The sequence below is a fragment of the Saccopteryx leptura genome, chromosome 3, assembly GCF_036850995.1.
Source record: "Saccopteryx leptura isolate mSacLep1 chromosome 3, mSacLep1_pri_phased_curated, whole genome shotgun sequence".
Lineage (NCBI taxonomy): Eukaryota > Metazoa > Chordata > Mammalia > Chiroptera > Emballonuridae > Saccopteryx > Saccopteryx leptura.
Genome location: NC_089505.1, coordinates 126224391 through 126245938, shown reverse-complemented (window position 1 = coordinate 126245938; position 21548 = coordinate 126224391). Strand labels below are relative to the sequence as shown.

At 41.0% G+C, this 21548-nt stretch overlaps 1 protein-coding gene across 2 annotated transcripts in view; it reads right to left on the bottom strand.

Annotated features, from left to right (window-relative positions):
- The window catches only part of ZFYVE9 (zinc finger FYVE-type containing 9), a 159583-nt gene that overhangs the window by 23454 nt on the left and 114581 nt on the right, over positions 1–21548 (bottom strand). For both annotated transcript variants that reach the window (XM_066376264.1, XM_066376265.1), the window contains 3 exons: positions 8681–8831; positions 6109–6189; positions 4950–5112 (listed from right to left, as the gene is read on the bottom strand). In XM_066376264.1, the coding sequence (XP_066232361.1) occupies positions 4950–5112; positions 6109–6189; positions 8681–8831 (395 nt within the window). The remainder of the gene's footprint in view (positions 1–4949; positions 5113–6108; positions 6190–8680; positions 8832–21548) is intronic.

The window sequence follows — 21548 nt, the reverse complement described above, 5'->3', positions numbered from 1 at the left end:
AAGAATACGCAGTACAGTGTACACAGTACAGGGTGTCCTCTGATTACAAGTCTCGACATACGAGGTTTTGAGTTTACAACGCTTACTCACATAAAAGCTTTAAAAAATTGAGATGTGTTTCAGCTTATGCCAAACTTAACCCTTTGAGTAGTATGAACATTCCTGTACGTCCTCATGCCTCCTGACCATCCAGACTACGCTTGTACAAAAATTTTTATTTTAAAAACGTGTAAGGCAACATTAAAAAAAGGCAAATGTATGTTCTTGTTTCCATAAATTATCAAAAAAACATGATTTTAAGTTAATAAAACTGTAACTGGAACTAATTTCATTTTTTGAAAAGAACTCACTCCTGGGCATCAGTGAGCATGAAAAAAACTCACTGCTCAAAGGGTTAAGTGGTGTGTGGAAAAATCTGTGTCCCCAGTATGTGTATGACTTCCATGGCTTGAGGAGTAAAAGAGAAGGCTGTTGCCATGGGTAAATAGTTTAATTTGGAGGTGGAAGTTGAGGATGTCACAGAGCTACTGGCATCACATCGACAGGAGCTGTCTGCTGAGGATCTCATTCAGCTGGAGAAGCAGCTCATTGAAGAGGAAGAGATAGGAACCCCAGAACCCAAGAGATTTACTACCAAGGGTTTGGCAGAAGATTTTTCTATGGTAGAAGATGGGTTGGCAAAATTTCAGGCTGAGGACTCCAGCAATGACAGATTCAGTAAGGTGTACAGAGTTGTTATGATGCCTTGCAATGCTATAGGTCAATTTTGAAAGAGAAGTCATCAACCTTCCAGACTAGCCTGGAACAATTCTTTAAGAAGGTAGAGAGGCCTGCAACAAATCCTGTACCCTCTACATCAGCTGCTTCTCGAGATGAAACACCTGTAGTACAGGTAGAATCATCTCCAGCGTCTTCTGCATGTTCCTTAAGCAATCTTGATTCACCTGACCCAGTATCTCCAGCACCTTCTGCAGGTTCTCCTGCCTCTCCAGCGTCCTCCTCCCAATAGGTCACTCTCTCCCACCTTGCAATGCCCCTTCCAGTGTGCAAGCCAACCACAGGAATAAAGGTAAGGAATTTTTTTTTTTTTACAGAGACAGAGAGAGAGTTAGAGGGATAGACAGGGACAGACAGACAGGAAATGGAGACAGATGAGAAGCATCAGTCATTAGTTTTTCTTGCGCGTTGCGACTTCTTAGTTGTTCATTGATTGCTTTCTCATATGTGCCTTGACCGCGGGCCTTCAACAGACTGAGTAACCCCTTGCTGGAGCCAGCGACCCTGGGTCCAAGCTGGTGAGCTTTTTGCTCAAGCCAGATGAGCCCGCGCTCAATCTGGCGACCTCGGGATCTCGAACCTGGGTCTTTCCACATCCCAGTCCAATGCTCTATCCACTGCACCACCGCCTGGTCAGGAGGTAAGGAATTTTTTTAACACTTTTTTTGTCATTTTTTCTGTTACTACAGTACAGCATTCAGTACAGTATATTTATGTCCTTTTCCTTTTTCTGTGGCTTAGTTGTGTTTTTATGTTCTAGATTATGACTTTACAACTGTCTTAGGATAGGTAAGTGAATTAGGCTAGGGTGTGTTTCGACTTACACCAAAATTCAGGTTACATCAAGGTTGTAGGAATGGAACTGTATCGTAACCTGAGGACCCCGTGTATTTACCTTTGCACCTGCTATTTCCTCAGACTGGAATACCTACTCTACCACAGATATATGGCAAATACCTACTTATTTTATCAGATTGAGCTTAAGCAGCAGCCATTTCTCTATGAAGCCATTCTTTAATACTGCCCAAACACCTCTACCAAGGTTCCTCTTTTCTTTCTTTCTTTCTTTTTTTTTTTTTTTTTTTACAGAGAGACAGACAGACAGACAGGAACGGAGAGAGATGAGAAGCATCAATCATTAGTTTTTCGTTGTGCGTTGCAACACCTTAGTTGTTCATTGATTGCTTTCTCATATGTGCCTTGACTGGGGGGCTACAGCAGACCGAGTAACCCCTTTCTCAAGCCAGCGACCTTGGGTCCAAGCTGGTGAGCTTTTGCTCAAACCAGATGAGCCCGTGCTCAAGCTGGCGACCTCGGGGTCTCGAACCTAGGTCCTCTGCATCCCAGTCCAACGCTCTATCCACTGCGCCACCGCCTGGTCAGGCTCTTTTCTTTCTTTAGCTTCACTCTATCCTATAGTGTTTTCTATGAGCATTTTCCATACTTTGATGCACTTATTTATAACTATTTCAAAACCATACTGAGACACTTATCAGCAAGGACTTGTAACTCCATAGTCCTACATATAGAAGTACATATTATTGACTGCAGGATGGAAGGATGAGCGGAAGGATGGATGGATGGATGGAAGGAAGGAAGGAAGGAAGGAAGGAAGGAAGGAAGGAAGGAAGGAAGGAAGGAAGGAAGGGAGGAAGGAAGGAAGGAAGGAAAGAAGGAAGAAAAGGGAAAGAAGAAAAGGGGAGGAAGGGAGGGAAGGAGGGAGGGAGGGATAGATGGATGGGAGAAAGCTTAATACAATGAAGTACAATATATTCACTTATTCAACCACTTTTTTAAAGTATCTACTAGGTGCTAGTTTTAGGTGCTGTTACTATAGCAGTTAATAAACCAGACAAAAATCCCTGACCTCTTGGAGCTTACACCCCAGGAACAATATAATAAAATAAGTTAAAATTTCTGTCTGTTAGAAAGTTATAAGCACTCTTGAGAACTATACTGCAAGGAAGGGGAATAGGGAATATTGGGGTGAGAGGGGAGAAATGTGTACAGGTTATAATTTAGACAAGTTGGCCTGACCAGGCAGTGGCGCACTGGATAGAGCGTCGGACTGTGATGCAGAGGACCCAGGTTCGAGACCGCGAAGTCGCCAGCTTGAGCACGGGCTCATCTGGTTTGAGCAAAAGCTCACCAGCTTGGCCTGACCAGGTGGTGGCGCAGTGGATAGAGCATCGGATTGGGATGTGGAAGACCCTGGTTCGAGACCCTGAGGTCGCCAGCTTAAGTGCGGGCTCATCTGATGTGAGCAAAAAGCTCACCAGCTTGGCCCCAAGGTCTCTGACTTGAGCAAGGGGTTACTCAGTCTGCTGAAGGCCCAAGGTCAAGGCACATATGAGAAAGCAATCAATGAATTAAGGTGTCGCAACGAAAAACTGATGATTGATGCTTCTCATCTTTCTCTGTTCCTGTTTGTCCCTATCTATCCCTCTCTCTGACTCTTGCTCTGTCTTTGGAAAAAAAGAAAAAAAAAAGAATAGATTGGTGTTCCTGTCTCTCTCTCTCTCTCTCTCCCCCTTTCTGGTTAAAATAAAAAAATAAAAATAATTTAAAAATAATAATTAAAAAGCTCACCAGCTTGGACCCAAGGTCGCTGGCTCGAGCAAGGTGTTACTCAGTTTGCTGTAGCCCCGCAGTCAAGGCACATATGAGAAAGCAATCAATGAACAATTAAAGTGTCGCAACGAAAAACTGATGATTGATGCTTCTCATCTCTCTCCGTTCCTGTCTATCTGTCTGTCCCAATCTATCCCTCTCTCTGACTCTCTCTCTGTCTCTGTAAAAAAAAAAAAAAAAAAAGAAAGAAAGAAAAAAAATTTAGGTAAGTTGTCCAGGGAAGGCCTTACTGAGAAAGTGAGATTTTAGAAAACACTGAAGACAGTGAGGGAGTGACTCATGTAGCTACCTAGGGGCAAAGTATAAACTGAGAGAACAAGTGCAAGGGCAGAAGTCTAGCTGATGTGTTCAAGAAGGCAGGTGTTGCTTCTGAGAAGAGGGTGGGCAGAGGGATACAGATTGTGTAAGGCCTTATAGGTCACAAAGACTTGGGTTTTGACCCTAATTAATACTGGAAGTCAATAGTGGGTTTTGAGCAGAGATGCGACACTGTAGTATTAGAAACAGATGAGGCTGGGGAGAGGGAACAGGCCAAGACTAGAAACAAGGAAACCAATTAGAAGGCTACTGCAATAATGCAGACCTGAATTAGGATGATGGCAGTAGAGGTAGTAAGAAGTAATATAATTCTATGCATATTTTGAAGTAAAGCTAACAGGATTTACTGTTGGATTACATGTAGGGCATGAGATATTGTTGACTACAAAATTTTGGCCTGAATCATCAGAACAAGAGTTGCCACATACTGTACTGGGAAAGAGTACCCCATGTGAAGCCAAAGGAGGTGGTCCTTGCCCTGCCACTTCCTGGCTTCACGGAGTCATTTAGCCTTTTGCTGTAGATGTACTCATCTGTAATACGGGATAACTAGTTCTATCAAATTAAACATATTGGCAAAAGTGCTTTGTAAACCATGAAAGGCTCAGTATTACTATTATCTCAATAACTTTAGAGATACTGGGGGTTTTTTTGTGTTTTTTTTTTAAAGTGTGTGGTTTTGTTTTTTATTTTTGTTTTTTTTTTACAGAGATAGAGAGAGGGATAGACAGGAACGGAGAAAGATGAGAAGCATCAATCATCAGTTTTTTATTGCGACACCTTAGTTGTTCATTGATTGCTTTCTCATATGTGCCTTGACCGAGTAACCCCTTGCTCAAGCCAGTGACCTTGGGTCCAAGCTGGTGAGCTTTTTTTTTGCTCAAACCAGGCAACCCCGTGCTCAAACTGGTGACCTTGGGATCTCGAACTTGGGTCCTCTGTATCCCAGTCCAATGCTCTATCCACTGCGCCACCACCTGGTCAGGCTAGAGACACTGTTTTGTTTCATCAACTCCTTCCTTTCTCCTTCCTTCAAAAATACACACAGAAATTCCTTTAGAAATGAAGTCAAGAAACCAGAAAATTAAAATTCTATGTTATGTATACAAACCAGTGTTTTCTTTTAGGCAGGGTTTTCAGTCAAGTTACAAAATATCAGTGTAGACAAACCTGGAGCCTAGCCCACAACTAAATGCCACAAGGGGGAAGTTTGCTGCATTTACCCCTTGTTGACGTTCTTGTCATCGTCCACCCACTGGATATGGATTTGCTCCTGGGGATCCTCAGCGTCAGCCTTGCCACAGGTGATGGTGAAGTCCTTCATCTCTCGCAGTGCCTGCCTCAAGGCATCCATGTTCTCCGCAGTAATCTGGACCATAACACCATCTGAAAACCAGCACCAAGAGAATACAGGTGAAAACAATGAAAAGCCAGGGAGAGGGGCAGGAGAAAAATGGTACTTGGCATCTAACAAACCCCTCTAAGATTAAATGTAAAACTCTGCTCCCACCCTGGCAAGCTGGCTCAGTTGTGGAGCGTCAGCCCAGTGTGTGGATGTCCCAGGTTCAATTCCCAGTCAGGGCACACAGATGCGACCATCTGCTTCTCTACCCCTCCCCTGCTTCTTCTCCTGCAGCCATGGCTCGATTGATTTGAGCATCCTGGCCCTGGGTGCTGAGGATGGCTCCTTGGAGCCTCTGCCTCAGGTGCTAAAAATAGCTCAGTTGCAAGCATGGCCCCAGATGGGCAGAGCATCGACCCCAGATGGAGGTTGCCGGGTGGATCCTGGTCAGGGTGCATGCAGGAGTCTTTCTCTGTATCTCCCTCCTCTCACTTGGAAAAGAAGAAAAAAAAACCTTTGCTTTCTAAACCTGACAAACACAAACAGGTTTTGCTCTTTGAACCAACTCTTCCTTACTGAAAGTACTATGAAAAGCAAACGCTAAGATATGTTCTGCTTAAAACACTTGCCTGTTGATTTCCCTTTAGACACAACGAAGAGTTTTTCCTGTATCCCAAATGATGATTGAAACATCATGTGGGTTACAGGGACTGAACTTCATCTCTATATTTACAGATTTATGCCCAATGATATATATATTTAAACTTAGACTATGCCCCCTTGAGTACCTTGTCCCAAAGCTCTGAAAGGCCATCTTTTACTTTTTATGTACTGACAACAGGGTATCTCTACCACTTACTCCCTTGTTTGGAGAACTAAGCACCATTATGACAGTTTTAATTAACTAAAGAGTGAAATGCTATTGAATAAACTATAAGGAGTCTAGAAGTCTGGCAAAAAAGTCAAAGCTTCCTTTGGTGTCCTTTGCTTTTCAGTTGGGACTGAACGAATGTACATGCAGTAAATAACTCATTCTTTACCTTCCACAATACTGGACTTGGCAAGATAGCCTGAAGAGGATTTCAGAGCGCCACTGAACACAAAGAAACTGGCACCGGTGACTAAAATAGCAACAGAAATAGTTAGTAATGACAGAGCCAAGATGGAAGAGAGACTGCGAACAATAATAAAACATTTAGTAGTTGGAAACACAAACCATTATAGTCCAGAAAACAAAAAACACCAACTTTCTACACCATAATATACAAATAACCTATAATTCTGATGCTTATGTTAAGTTTGGAATGAGATTTAAGATACACTCTCCCATATTGTTTTGCTCTTCCTCCAGTCAAGAAACAAAGAATCGGCCTGACCTGTGCTGGTGCAGTGGATAAAGTGTCGACCTGGAACACTGAAGTTGCTAGTTCAAAACCCTGGACCTGCCTGGTCAAGGCACATATGGGAGTTGATGCTTCCTGTTCCTCCCCCCCTTCACTCTCTCTCTTTCTTTCTCTCCTCTCTCTCTCTAAAAATGATTAAATAAAAATCTAAAAAATAAATAAATAAAAGAAACAAAGAATCTTACAAGCAAAGAAAGCTTAGGGGTCAAGTTTAGGACTTGGCCTAAAGCCTGTTTTTGTAAATAAAACTATATTGGAACACAGCCATGACCATTCATTTACACATTGTCTGTGGCAGTTTTTAAAATATGATGTCACAGAGTTCAGTAGTTGGCAACAAAGACTGCAGTCTGCAAAGCCTAAAATATACAGAAATGGTCTGCTCACCCCTGATCTAATTCACTGGTTTCTATGTTTTTGTTTTATTTTTTAGGTCAAATTTATATTTTGAATATGGAGGTATGGTTGCCAACTATTTGATTTACCAAGTGCAGCTATTAAAAAACAAGCACAGCCTGACCTGTGGTGGCGCAGTGGATAAAGCGTCGACCTGGAAATGCTGAGGTCGCTGGTTCAAAACCCTGGGCTTGCCTGGTCAAGGCACATATGGGAGTTGATGCTTCCAGCTCCTCCCCCCTTCTCTCTCTCTCTCTCTCTCTCTCTCTCTCTCTCCCTCTCCTCTCTAAAATGAATAAATAAAAAACAAGCACCTATTATTATTATCAAATACCTGATAACAATGCCTCCTCATAAAAGTAAGGATATTTAATACATTCAGCCATCTGAACACATCACCACATTGTCTTTATTTCTCCACGACTTAAACTGGATTAAACTGTTCCAACTCCTTACCCATCGGCCCTACAGTTTCTCTAATAGGTAGGTCATCCAGCCTTTGCCAAGACTCCTAATGACAAGGAGTCCACAATAGCACAAGGCAGTTCATTCTACTTCTGAAAGCTCTGTTAAAGGGTGTGTTCTCAGACTGAGCCCAAATCTATATCCTTGTTACTTTCACTCACTGGTGCTGGTTTTGGTCTTTTATAGCTACAAAGAGTAAGTTGAATCTTATTTTCACATAATAGAAAACCTTAAAAATAGAGATAGCTACTTTTCACTCTCTTCCAATCCATACTTTTTCAGGTTAAACATTTTTACTTCAGTCAAGATGTCTTCCTTTGACCTAGTTTCCAGATTTCTCACAGGCTTTGAATTATCCTCAGAAGACCCTCCAGTTTTACCACTGGATATCATCAATTACATTAGTGATACTAGAACTTATTCAAATATTCTATGTATAATTTGCCAAATAGGGAGAATTGTGGATTTGCCACTTACCTTATTTTAGATATTGTATATGAATATATATGTGCAATACAGCTGTTATGCCTTTACTAAGCAACTAATACTAAATATATATTAAAGTAAGTGACAATATGTCTTCTGGAGAGCGTTTCATAAAGCATTCTAACGAAAGCTAAGTTTAGGAGATATTCCAAGGGAAAAAAGATTCTTGTTCAAAATAAATTTATGAAGGCTAGGTACTGTCCTCCTTTTGGAAAAATCACAATACACATCAGCTTATTAACAGCTCTGAAAAGTCCTCTAGTAAAGAAATCTGTATAAACTTGTTTGACTCAGAATTTCTCAGTTTAATGTATTCTGTAAGACTTTTATCTATTTATGTGAATATATTTCAGAACCACAGAACCTCATAAAACACTTCAGGAAATGCCACACTGAGCAGTGGTTCTAAATTCTAATGTGCATTTGAATACATGGGGATTGTGTTAAAATGTAAATTCTGATTTAGCAGTGCTGGGCTGCAGATTCTTCATTTCTAACAATCTCCTAAGTGATGAGACCACATTCTGAGTACCACCAAACCTAGAAACCTTCCTTCAGAATCCTGTCAACCTATTAATTAACATTCTTTGAGTACATTCTCACTATAGGGCCTAGTCTCCAACATTCAAATACCACTGCTGGCCCTATCAGTATCCTGAGGCAGTACTTTCAAATGTTTTCTCAATAGCAGATGCCACTTGCAACTCTGAGTCTGGCTACTTGGGCAGTCAACATAACCCTGGAGAATAAGGTTGGAAAGGTTAACTCAGTCAAGTTGTTTTTGGTCATGTTTTGGGCTGATATCCAACTCTCCAAGTCCAGTGTCATCTTCCATTCTCAATCTGTCAGCTCAAATACTCACCCTTTCTGGGCTGATTGTGAATACTGATGGCCTGAGTCTGATAGTTTCCATCATCATTCTGCACACACACGAGATGAGAATCTGCCTTCTCATTGAAGCAGGCCCCTCCTGCTAGGACATGCTCATTAGACTTGTTCATGGCTTTCATCATCTGCAATCAAATAAGAGGGTTAGTTCTTATTGTGCCAAAATAGGGCTTTTTTTTGGGGGGGGGGGGGGTCTGACATAGCACAACTCCTTCACCTTCTCAAAGACAAAACAGAATATTATTATTTCTTATAGTGACAAAGGAACTACCAAATAATAAAAACAAAGTGAAAAATCAGTCACTATCAGTCAAAAGAATCAACATACACAAAAATTCCCTGTATAGTTTATAAGTGATTTGTATTATGACTTAGGCACATGATCATTTTTCATTCTTTTTTTTAATTAATTCACCAAACTCAAGTAACTAAAATTAGTTTAGTTAATTGCATTAGTTTCTATTATCTAGTGGATTCTTTGAAGATATATACACTGAAATTCTAAGTCAAAAGAATGTCCCATATTTAAGTTTATCTGTCTTCTTTTTCCACTTCCATACAAAGGAGTGTGGACTTTTCTTTAAAATAGATAAACTCCATTGTTTCTTAATTCTATTAATTTATCCTTGATCTTCAATGAAATCATTTGAAAATATTTTGCTTTGTTCTTATCAAAAGATTTTTTTTTGAGAGAGAGAGAAACATTAACTAGTTGTTACACTTTGTTGTACACCCATTGAATGCTTTTCATATATGCCCTTACTGGCACCCTTGGGGTTGAGCCAGTGCCCCTGAGACCAAGCTAGAGACCCTGGGATCAAACGGGTGACCTCGGCCTTCTGGGATGACACTCTATCCACTGCCCCACCAGTCAGGGCCTTATTAAAAGATTTTAAGTGATAATTCTGGAGCTAACCTGTAAAAACTTAAAGGCAATGCCTGATCTGTGGTGGCACAGTGGATAAAGCGTTGACCTGGAAATGCTGAGGTCGCCGGTTCGAAACCCTGGGCTTGCCTGGTCAAAGCACATATGGGAGTTGATGCTTCCAGCTCCTCCCCCCTTCTCTCTCTCTGTTTCTCTCTCTCTCTCCCTCTCTCTCTCTCTCCTCTCTAAAAAATGAATGAAAAAAATTAATTAAAAACTTATAGGCGACCATTGTGTGTCTAGTAAACAAATCTAAACTTATATTATCTTTTTATTTTTTATTTTTTTGCAAGAGAGAGACAGGAAGGGAGAGAGATGAGAAGCATCAACTTGTAGTTGCGGCATTCTAGTTGTTAACTGCTTCTCATATGTGCCTTGACTGGGGGGTTCCAGCTGAGCCAGTGACCACTTGCTCAAGCCAATGATTTTATGGAATCATGTCAATAATTCCACACGCAAACCAGCAACCTCATGCTCAAGCTGGAAATCCTGCACTCAGGCTGGATGAATCTGTGCTCAAGCCAGTGACCTCGGGGTTTTGAACCTGGGACTTCAGCATCCCAGATTGAAGCTCTATCCACAGCACTACCACCAGTTAGGGTGAACTTACATTTTCTTGATGCTAAACTCTGGCTTCTGGTTGAAAGAGGCTAATAATGATTTTTCTTTCCCATTTTTTCCTTTATGCTATCCTATTTGTCCAACTTTCTGATCCAATCCTATAAAATGGGTTCAGTCTGGCCTGATCAGGTGGTGGCACCATGCATAGAGCATTTGCCTGGGATGCTGAGGACCCAGGTTCAAAACTGTGAGGTCGCTGGTTTGAGTGCAGGCTCACCAGCTTGAGTGTGGGATTATAGACATGATTCCATGGTCACTGGCTTGAAGCCCAAGTTTGCTGGCTTGAGCCCAAGGTCGCTGGCTTGAGCAAGGGGTCACTGGCTCAGCTGGAGCCCCCTGGTCAAGGCACATATGAGAAAGCAAGCAACGAACAACTAAGGTGTCGCAACTACGGGTTGATGCTTCTCATCTCTTTCCCTTCCTGTCTGTCCTTCTGTCTCTGTCTCTCTCTCTCTCTCACTAAAAAAAATAAATTAAAAAAAATTAAATAAAATAAAAAAATAAAATGCGTTCAATGTGGGCCCTGGTCAGTGGCTCAGTAAATAAAGCATCGGCCTGGCATATGAACGTCCGGAGTTCGATTCCCAGTCAGGGCACACAGGAGAAGGAACCATCTGCTTCTCTCCCCCTTGTCTACCTCTTCCTCTCCCATAGCCAGTGGCTTGATTGCCTTGAGTATGGCCCCAGTTGCTGAGGATAACTTGGCTGGTCTGAGTGCATCAGCCTTGGGCACTAAAAATAGCTAGGTACTTGAGTATCAGCCCCAGATGAAGTTGCTGGGTGGATCCTGGTCAGGGAGCATGCAGGAGTCTGCCTCACTATCCCCTCCTCTCACCTAGAAATAAACAAAAGAAACAAAAGAAATAAAATGGGTTCAACCTTTTAAAAATCTAGTCCATAACTTTTTGTTTTACTCCCCTCTTCCTCTTATATTATATTTTTATTTAGATTTTATTCATTTTTTTATTAGAGAGAGAGAGAGAGAGAGAGAGGGAGGGAGAGAGGAGAGAGAGACAGGGGGGAGGAGCTGGAAGCATCAACTCCCATATGTGCCTTGACCAGGCAAGCCCAGGGTTTCGAACCGGCGACCTCAGCATTTCCAGGTCGACGCTTTATCCACTGCGCCACCACAGGTCAGGCTTCCTCTTATATTATAAACTGAATTACCACAGTGTGAAAAATACCAGATGAGTGTTGGAATACCTTAAATTTTCCTGTATCAATCAATTCACTAAAAGAAAAAAACTTACTGAGATGAAATTCACAAGACATAAAATTAACCATTTTAAAATGAACAATTCAGTGGTATTTAGTACCTTCACAATGTTGGGCAACCACCACTTTATCTAGTTACAAATAATTTCTATCACTCCAAAGTAAAACTCGTACTCATGAGTCAGTTTCCCCACCCCCCTCCCACCACTGCCGTGGACCAGCACAACTCCTAATACCGGTGCATGCGGAATTAAGCAAACATACTCATTAAGAAAAAATGGGACAGGGAGGACTCTTCAAATGCTGATGGCAATATCCGAGTGCCCCATAGCCCCAGTTTGCTTTATTATATAGCCATATACAAATCAAGAAAGTCCTTGATACAAGTTACACATCCGAGGCTAAAACAGGAACTCTCCCAAGGCATAAACAGGAATCCCCCCACCATGCATAAGTGAAATCTATCAACATCTGAAACAAACAAAGAGAAAGAGGAAGGGCATGTAAATTGCTTCCAGCAACTTAAGGTAGCAAGTGAAGTGGGTGCAAATACTCAGCATCATAGCCAACACGGAGGTGTAGGGGGGAGAACTGAGCCTTTGCTAAGCCTTGAATCTACAATGGCTTTTTGCCATTTACGGTCCACAACATATCCCCCTTTTCTTTTTTTTTTTTAATTTGTGTGCTGAGATTTGCACTCATTTGATTTCCTAGTTTCCCTGATTCTAATTTGGAGGCAGACTGAAAAAATACAGAACAAACACAAAATTAGTATAGCCAATACTAACAGATAACCAAACAAGTATTCTAATACATTACAGTAATTAAAGCCTTTAAGCAAATTCTTAGCCAATATAACAAGAATCTATAAAAGAATAATGTCTTTAACATGTTTACCAAGTCTAAGTTGGCACCAACACCATTCCAAATCCCTGCAAATGCAACCCAACCCCAGTTCCGTCTATTAGGAGCTGTCACAGGAGCAGGAGTCCAGGAAAAGTCCACATTCAGGAAAAGTCTGCATGGCACTGGAATTGTCACATTTCTATACTTTGCAGCTCGCATCCAAGTCCCAAAGACCACTGCTTCTAGCTGGTAATGATTTAGGTAGACTGGAAAAGCCATCTGCAGCATGTGTGGAGATGGAGCTTTTGTTCTCCTCAGCCTGGAGAGATGAGACCAGGGTGTTTTTCCCTGGAGCTCTGCAACTGTGGTGTGGTGAAGAGAACCTTGGGATACACTAAGCTGGGTGGCAAAGGTAAATTTGTAACAGAAGTTGGCAAAAAGGAGAAAGAGAGCTTTAAATTAGGAGTAGATCCCAGCCTAAAATATGAATGGGGCATTGAGGCAGGAGGAATAAAGGAAAATTATATATTAAACAAAGCAGTAGAAAATAGGACTATCAACACCCATAACAGAAATTTTCAAGGGAAGAATAAAAATCCTGAATATTCAGGCAAGACATAGTTAAGTGGCCCTTGTGTAAATGAGATTAGTTTACCTGCTACTTGGAAGAAAGACCCTAGGCTTGTCCACAGTGACGTAGATGGGGCCGATGGCCCTGGGCACCTTTAGCCTTCAGTGACAAATCCCAGCATGCTGGGCAAGGTTAGGTCACAGGTGGCTGGAGCAGGGCTGGAAGAGACTGAACCCTCACTTAGAGGAGCGAGGGGGAAGCCTACCTTCCAGTGTCCCTGTTTCCTCACAGCAGAGGCATGTAAGTCTGGCAGGCTTTAGCTCAATGACCTTCCTTTCCACTATTGAAGCAGGGCCCAGATGGAGTCTTATGAGACCCCTTTGGGGCGTTGGAGCCTTTAAGGGCGTATCCCAAGAGCTGGTATTTCTCCTGATCTCTATTGGGCTTTTTCTACCTCTTGGTATTTTAAAAGCCATGCTTAGAAGATTTCGCTGAGGGGTTTGAGGATCCCCATTTGCCTACATAAACTTTTTTCGTATATTTGGAGCTATTTGGAAAAAGACAAAACATTGTTATTAGCTGGATTAAATAAAGGAAGGTAGAAGTTTGCAGGAGAAAAAGATTTGGCGTCTCCTGTTCATTAGCATTCAAAAGAAAATTTTTTTAAAGTATAAAAAGTATGATAAGGTAGACCCATAGGAGTTCCAGGATATGACTCCCCCTTTTATATATATATTTTAAATTGACTTTAAAATATTTGCTGGGTATACTTTAATAATACCTTGATTTTAAAGATTGTAAAAAATACCCGTAATTCAAAAGGTTTGACAAAATATAGCAAATGCTTTTGTTACATATGCAGGAGTATTGTTAGTTTTAATTATATTAAAAGTCTAATAATAGAAAATGCATAGACAATGAGTTATAACATGCTTAGCAGCCTCTCTTGATTTAGCAGAGGCTGCTATAAATTTAGAATAAGTATTGTTACATGGACAAAGGACTGTTTGCCACATGAAGGTATATGAGTAACATTCATTTGCCAAAGTTGTCTTGGTAGGAGTTTTCGAAGGTTAACTCCAAATGAAGGGACAGATTGTAGTATAGGACATTTTGGACAGGATTTAACAATTTTTCCTGTTGTTTTTTGAGAAAGTTGAAACTGTTTATACAGGGCTGCAGCGTTCTGGTGATGAATAGAGTGAGATTGGATTGCTTGATTTGTCATGGTTGCTTCAATAATTTTCTTTTGGGTAGTGTGATTAACAAGGGAATTTCTTTGTGTTAAAGTTTCAGGGGGCATGGAGTGAGCTTAAATATGTCTTATAAAACATGGAGCTTTATGTTGACATACAAGTCTTTGAAGAAGGAGAAACTGCTGAAATAGTTTATCAGCAGTTGTCTCTAAGACAGTAGTCTCTATAGTGGAAACAATTGAAAGTAAGTATTTGCTGTCTGTATACAGATTAAAGGAGGAATATGGCAAATGTTGAAAAGCCATGATAATGGCATGTAATTTTATTCTTTGAGCTGATTTTAAGGTGACTGTTTTAGTATACAGTTGTCTATTGATTGTTAAGCCTGCTATTCTTGAGCTGGACCCATTAGTAAAGACTGTAGGTGTTTCAGGAATGGGCTTATTAATAATTTTTTAGGAAATACAAATGTAACTATTTTATTAGTTGGGTAGTGAGAATTAATTTGGCCTATAAAATTTGCAAAAGTGATTTGCCATTTAGTGGAAGTTTTCTAGAGTTATTGTTGTTGATTCTTTGAAAAAAGAAACAATAATTTGAAGCTTAAAACCTATAAGCTGTACGAGTCGCCTACACCTCTTGATAATTAAGGAGGCGACAAGATTAAAATATGGAGATAAAACTTTTTTAGGAGTAACAGTTAAATGAATTTAATAGGACTTGAAGCTTGCCACAACAGTCCTGTTGGAGTGCAACTTGAGGGACAAATTAGTAAGGCAATTGATTTTTTAGGATTTATGCGTTTTAGTTGTGTTTATTGCAAAGCTTTTTTTTTTTTTACAAGCTTTAAAGCTTGCTGTCTTGCAGTTGTAAGTAGTCAAGGAGAAGCTGGTTTAGCCGAGCTTTAAGACTATCAAAAAGTGGCTTCAGTTCACCGGTAGTTAATTTCAAGGAAAGTCTAAGCCAATTAATGTCTCCTAACAGTTTTTGGAAATTGTTTCAAGTTTGCAAATGATTTGTCTTGATTTCTATTTTCTGTGAATGAATTTGTTGTCTTTCAATAATTTGTTTTAAATAAGAAAAAGGGAAAGATTGCTGTATCTTTTCAGGAGCTATATAAAATCTTGATTCTTTTTTTTTTTTTTTTTTTTTCTTCATTTTTCTGAAGCTGGAAACAGAGAGAGACAGTCAGACAGACTCCCGCATGCGCCCGACCGGGATCCACCCGGCACGCCCACCAGGGGCGACGCTCTGCCCACCAGGGGGCTATGCTCTGCCCATCCTGGGCGTCGCCATGTTGCGACCAGAGCCACTCTAGCGCCTGAGGCAGAGGCCACAGAGCCATCCCCAGCGCCCGGGCCATCTTTGCTCCAATGGAGCCTTGGCTGCGGGAGGGGAAGAGAGAGACAGAGAGGAAAGCGCGGCGGAGGGATGGAGAAGCAAATGGGCGCCCCTCCTGTGTGCCCTGGCCGGGAATCGAACCCGGGTCCTCTGCACGCTAGGCCGACACTCTACCGCTGAGCCAACCGGCCAGGGCAAGTCTTGATTCTTTTTTTTGTGTGTGTGTGTGTATTTTTTTTGTATTTTTCTGAAGCTGGAAATGGGGAGAGACAGTCAGACAGACTCCCGCATGCGCCCGACCGGGATCTACCCGGCACGCCCACCAAGGGCGATGCTCTGCCCACCAGGGGGCGATGCTCTGCCCCTCCGGGGCGTCGCTCTGCCGAGACCAGAGCCACTCTAGCGCCTGGGGCAGAGGCCAAGGAGCCATCCCCAGCGCCCGGGCCATCTTTGCTCCAATGGAGCCTTGGCTGCAGGAGGGGAAGAGAGAGACAGAGAGGAAGGAGGGTGGGGTGGGGGGGGAGAAGCAAATGGGTGCTTCTCCTATATGCCCTGGCCGGGAATCGAACCCGGGTCCCCCGCACGCCAGGCCGACACTCTACCGCTGAGCCAACCGGCCAGGGCCAAGTTTTGATTCTTATAGAGAATATTCTAGTTGTTGTAAAATGGTCAACACAGTGTCTTTATTTGGATGAGCGATAAGAATATTATCCATATAATAAATTATGTATGCCTTAGGGTGTTGCCTTCACAAGGTAGGATTGTTAGCCATAAGTTGAGACAAAATTCTCCACTGGTATTGCTTTATGGGAGTCTGGAAATTAAGTGAAGGAATATTGAATGCAAAACGTTTGCAATTATGGAGGCTTAAAGGAATAGTAAAAAAGCAATTCTTCAAGTCAATAATTATAAGGTGAAAATTCCATGGAATGGCAGTTGGAGAAGGGAGTCGTAGCTGGAGAGGACTCATAATTTCCAGTCTTATTTATTGTTTTCAAATCTTGTAATAGTCTCCAGTTTCCTGATTTCTTTTTAATGACAAATATAGGTGTACTTTATGGACTATTAGGTGGTTTAATGTGTCTAAGCTGTAGCTGCTTTTGTATTAATTGAGCAGCTGCCTTAAGTTTCTCCTGAGAAAGGGGCCATTGGTCTACCCATACAGGATTACCTGATTTCCAAGTAATTGGGTCTGCACAATGCATTATTGGGGTAGCAGGAGCTACCAAGGCCCTTATGCTAAATTTTAATATTCTAATTCATGTCTTTTGGTATTGGATGTCATTTCTATGGGGGTGAGAATTCCCCGCTATTCTTTCCCTAGTCTCTTAATGGGCAAAAATCCCTGATTAAGCATTTGAGTGTTAACTAAACTATTAGGACTGACAAGCAACGCCCCCATATTTTTCAAAATATCTCTACCCCATAAATTAACTGGCAATTCTGGGAGCATATAAGGCTGAAAAAACTTAGAATGATTTTCTTTATTTTCCCATTGTAAAAAACTAGAATTTTGTTGAGGGGATTTACTCTGCCCTATACCTTGTAATTCTCTGGCTGCTGCATGAGTGGGCTAGGAAGGAGGACAATGTAGCTTAGCAATAACAGATACATCAGCTCCAGTATCTAAAAGTCTTTTAAATTTATACCCTTGTATTGTTAGTTCCATTTCAGGGTATTCCTGACCTATTTTTTGAATCCCACTGGCAAAATTAGAGGAGCCAAATCATCAATTTCCTTGGGGCCCCCTTTGCAGGATGTGGCCTTAGAAGCAGAATTAGCATTCTTATACTATTCTTCTAACTGCTTGTATCCATGAGACAAATTCTTGAAATGATTTATTAGGGCCCTGCTTAATTTTGCTAAATTCCTTTGTTTTGCTTAATTGAGTATAACCTTACACATAAGCAAGACAATTCACACACAAAAAAACATAAGTATAACATGTAACTTTGACTAATCCTAATATTTGAATTGCTATTTGGCTCCTAAATCTGAATACACTTCACAATGTATTAACCAAATTAGTAAGTCTTAAGGATTTACATTCTCTTTAAATTTAAATAAGCACTTCTTTTAAGTTTTAAAAACATTTTATTTTTTCTAAATATTAGAGCCAGCATTTCCAATTTTTGCATGCAGAAGAAAAACTTCATTTAGGCCTTAAAAACAGACACATTTTAGACAACATTAAACAAAGACTAAACAGAAACAAGAATTAGACAAACCAGACAAACCAGAGAGAAACCCGGGATTTCAGAGCACAACCAGATTAGAAAGATGTCCGCCTGATATTAGGGCATTTTCAGACAGAAGGACTGAAGGATATGACTAAACAAAATCTCCCTGAGAAAATTTGCTTTCGGCAGCTGTTGGGATAATTTTTTATAATAAGATTCAACACAGGTCCCTTGCCCCAATTTCTAGGCAAAGAATAAGAAAGAAACAAAATAATAGCTTAGAATATTGTAGTTAAAACATTAAAGAAAATCAGACCATGACAGGAAAAGCTGTAATTTTCCTAATACCTGAGTCTCCTATCCATTCTCAAATTCTATAGTTGCTGTAACCGGCAGCTCAGGTTGACTATGCTAAGATTTTTCTCCTACCTCAACAGCCCCTTCATGAAAGTCTAACTTCCACAGCAAATAATCACCCTCAGAGAGACAAGCAATTGCCTTCCAGTCATTTGGGGGAAGAGCCTTTGCACTAATAATATCTGATAAACCAAGTGAAAAAGGGGCAGTAGGCTCATACTGAACATAAGCAAGTTTAAGCTTTTTCAGAGTTCTAAAAGGTACAGGTTCATGTTCTCACACTAGTCTCCCTGTATCATTCTGTCTTTCTACAACAGGTAAATGGGTAAAGTCATTTATTGTTTCCCCTACATTTTGAGCCTGGTCTATAGATTGTTGGAGAGGGGATTTCCCAGATTTTGAGCTATAGACTCCAGAATCAGCCTGATAAGGGAACAGAGGAGCAGAAGGTTGAACGTAGGAAGGAGCCGAGGGCAGCGGATGCCCTGCAGCTAAGGCAGCTATAGCCATGGATTTTTTATCCCCCGTGTCATCCTCAGACTCCAAGTTATCCTCGTATTCACATCCCTCTGTTTCCAGCTCACCCTGGTACTCTTCAGACAACGATTTGTCTTCATCCAGAAACATTTCTACAAAAAGGTCCCTTATTTTTTACCCTATCTGTCCCATATTCTTTTACTCCCAAATACACTTTCCCCAAAAGCTTTCTTTACTCACTGTGCGCACTTCACTTTGGGGAGTTCCGTAACCTGCCTTCAGTTTTAGTTTCCTCGTACTCATACTCAAGTCCCTGTTCGGGCACCACTTGCTGCAGACCAGCGCAGCTCCTAATACCGGTGCAGAATGAAGGAAACATACTCATCAAGAAAAATTGGGATGAGGAGGACTCTTCAAATGCTGATGGCAATATCCGAGTGCCCTATAGCCCCAGTTTGCTTTATTATATAGCCATATGCAAATCAAGAAAGTCCTTGATACAAAGTTACACATCCGAGGCTAAAACAGGAACTCTCCCAAGGCATAAACAGGAATCCCCCCCCACCATGCATAAGTGAAATCTACCAACACCTGAAACAAACAAAGAGTAAGAGGAAGGGCATGTAAATTGCTTCCAGCAACTTAAGGAAGCAAGTGAAGTGGGTGCAAATACTCAGCATCATAGCCAATATGGAGGTGGAGGGGGGAGAACTAAGCCTTTTGCTAAGCCTTGAATCTACAATGGCTTTTTGCCATTTACAGGCCATAACACACCACCAATCTGCATTCTGTCTCTATGCATTTATTCTAGAGTGTTTGTGTAAACAGAACCATATAATATGTGATCATTGTATCTGGCTCTTTATACTTAGAATAACATTTTTGAAGCTCATCGATCGTAATAACATGTATCAGTACTTCATTCCTTTTTCTGGTTGAATAATATTCCATTACACATACAGTTAACCTTTTAACAACATGGGGGGTGGAGCACTGACCCCTTGTGCAGTAGAAAATACACCTGTAACTTTTGACTCCTCCAAAACTTTACTATAGTTGCCTATCCACCAGGGACTGGTTCCAGGACCCCTGTGGATACTAAAAGATGTGCAAGTAGAACAACGCAGACAGCTGGCCTTCCACATTCATGGATACCAATCGCATATTGAAAATACTGTTTTGGATGTACACTTGGTTGACTCCTAGGATGTGGATACAGAGGACTGACTATATATTTATTTAAAAAAATTGTACATCTAAATGGACCCCCACACTTAAAACCTGTGTTTGGTGTATATATTACAATTTATTTATCCTTCCACCCATGAGAATTTGGGCTATGTCCACCATTTGACCATCATGAATAGTGCTATTGTGAATATGTGTGTACATGTAACTTGTAATGAGAACCTGTTTCAATTCTTTGAGAGTAAATAAGGTGAAATGTGAAATTATATGGTAATTCTATATTTGACTCTTTGAGGAGCTGCCAAACTGTTTTTCATAGCGGCTGAACCATTTTATATTTCCATCAGTAACATACAAGGATTCCTATTTCTCTATATCCTCACCAACACTTTCTGTTGTTTTTTACAGCCATCCCAATGGGTGTGAAGCAGTACCTCACCGCAGTTTTGATTTGTATTTCCCCAGTGACTAATGACATTGAGTGTTTTTTAATGTATTTATTGGCCATCTGTATATATTCTTTGGAGAAATGTCTATTCAAGTCCTTTGCCCATTTTTTTACTGAAGTTTGTCTTTTGTTTTTGAGTTGCAAAAATTTTTGACATATTGTGGGTATTAGACCCTTATCAGTCACAATATTTGCAAATACTTTCTCCCATTGTGTAGGTTGTCTTTTCCCTTTCTTGTTAATGTCCTTGGATGCATAGTTTTTTTATTTTATTTATTTATTTATTTTATTTATTTATTTTATTTATTTTTCTGAAGCTGGAAACGGGGAGAGACAGTCAGACAGACTCCCGCATGCGCCCAACCGGGATCCACCCGGTACGCCCACCAGGGGCAACGCTCTGCCCACCAGGGGGCGATGCTCTGCCCCTCCGGGGCATCGCTCTGCCGCGATGAGAGCCACTCCAGCGCCTGGGGCAGAGGCCAAGGAGCTATCCCCAGCGTCCAGGCCATCTTTGCTCCAATGGAGCCTTGGCTGCAGGAGGGGAAGAGAGAGACAGAGAGGAAGGAGGGGGTGGGGGTGGAGAAGCAAATGGGCGCTTCTCCTATGTGCCCTGGCCGGGAATCGAACCCAGGTCCCCCACACGCCAGGCCGACGCTCTACCGCTGAGCCAACCGGCCAGGGCCAGTTTTTTATTTTTATCTACTTGTATTGCTTCAGATTTTGGTGTTATATCTAAGAATCCATCGCAAAATCCAAGGTCATGAAAATTTTCCCTCATGTCCTTTTCTAAGAGTTTTACAGTTTTAGCTCTTCTATTTAGGTGACTGATGAATTTTGAGTTAAGTTTTATAAATAGTGTAAAGTAGGGCTACAAGTTCATTCTTTTACATGTGAAAATCAGTTGTCCCAACACCATTTGTTGAAGACTATTCTTTCACCATTGAATGGTCTTGGCACTCTTGTTAAAATCAACTGGCCATAATGCATAAATTTATTTCTGGATTCTTAATTCTATTTTATGACAGTATCACGCTGTTTTGGTTACTGTATGCTTACAGTAATATTTGGAACTGGATGTGTAAATTTTTCAATGTTGTTCTTTTACAAGATTATTTTAGACTCAGGCCCTTTCTAATTCCAAATGAAATCAAACTATTGGTGTTTCCTTTTCTCCCCCCCAAAAAAGACCACTGAAATTTTGATAGGGCTTGTATTTAATCTGTAGGTCATTGTAAATAGTACTAGCTTCTTAAGTTTTCCAGTCTAAGATGTCTTCCCACTTATTTAGGTCTCTCCTTCAAGTTCTTTCAGCTATGTTTTGTAGTTTTCAAGGTATGACTTTTGCCTCTTAAATTTATTCCTAACTCTAGTATCTACACAATTATAAGAAATTAGGATCCCCTGGCTTTACATTATGTTTATAACTCTTGCAAAGTTAATTTTTTTAATATATTAATGTATTACCAGAAGCATC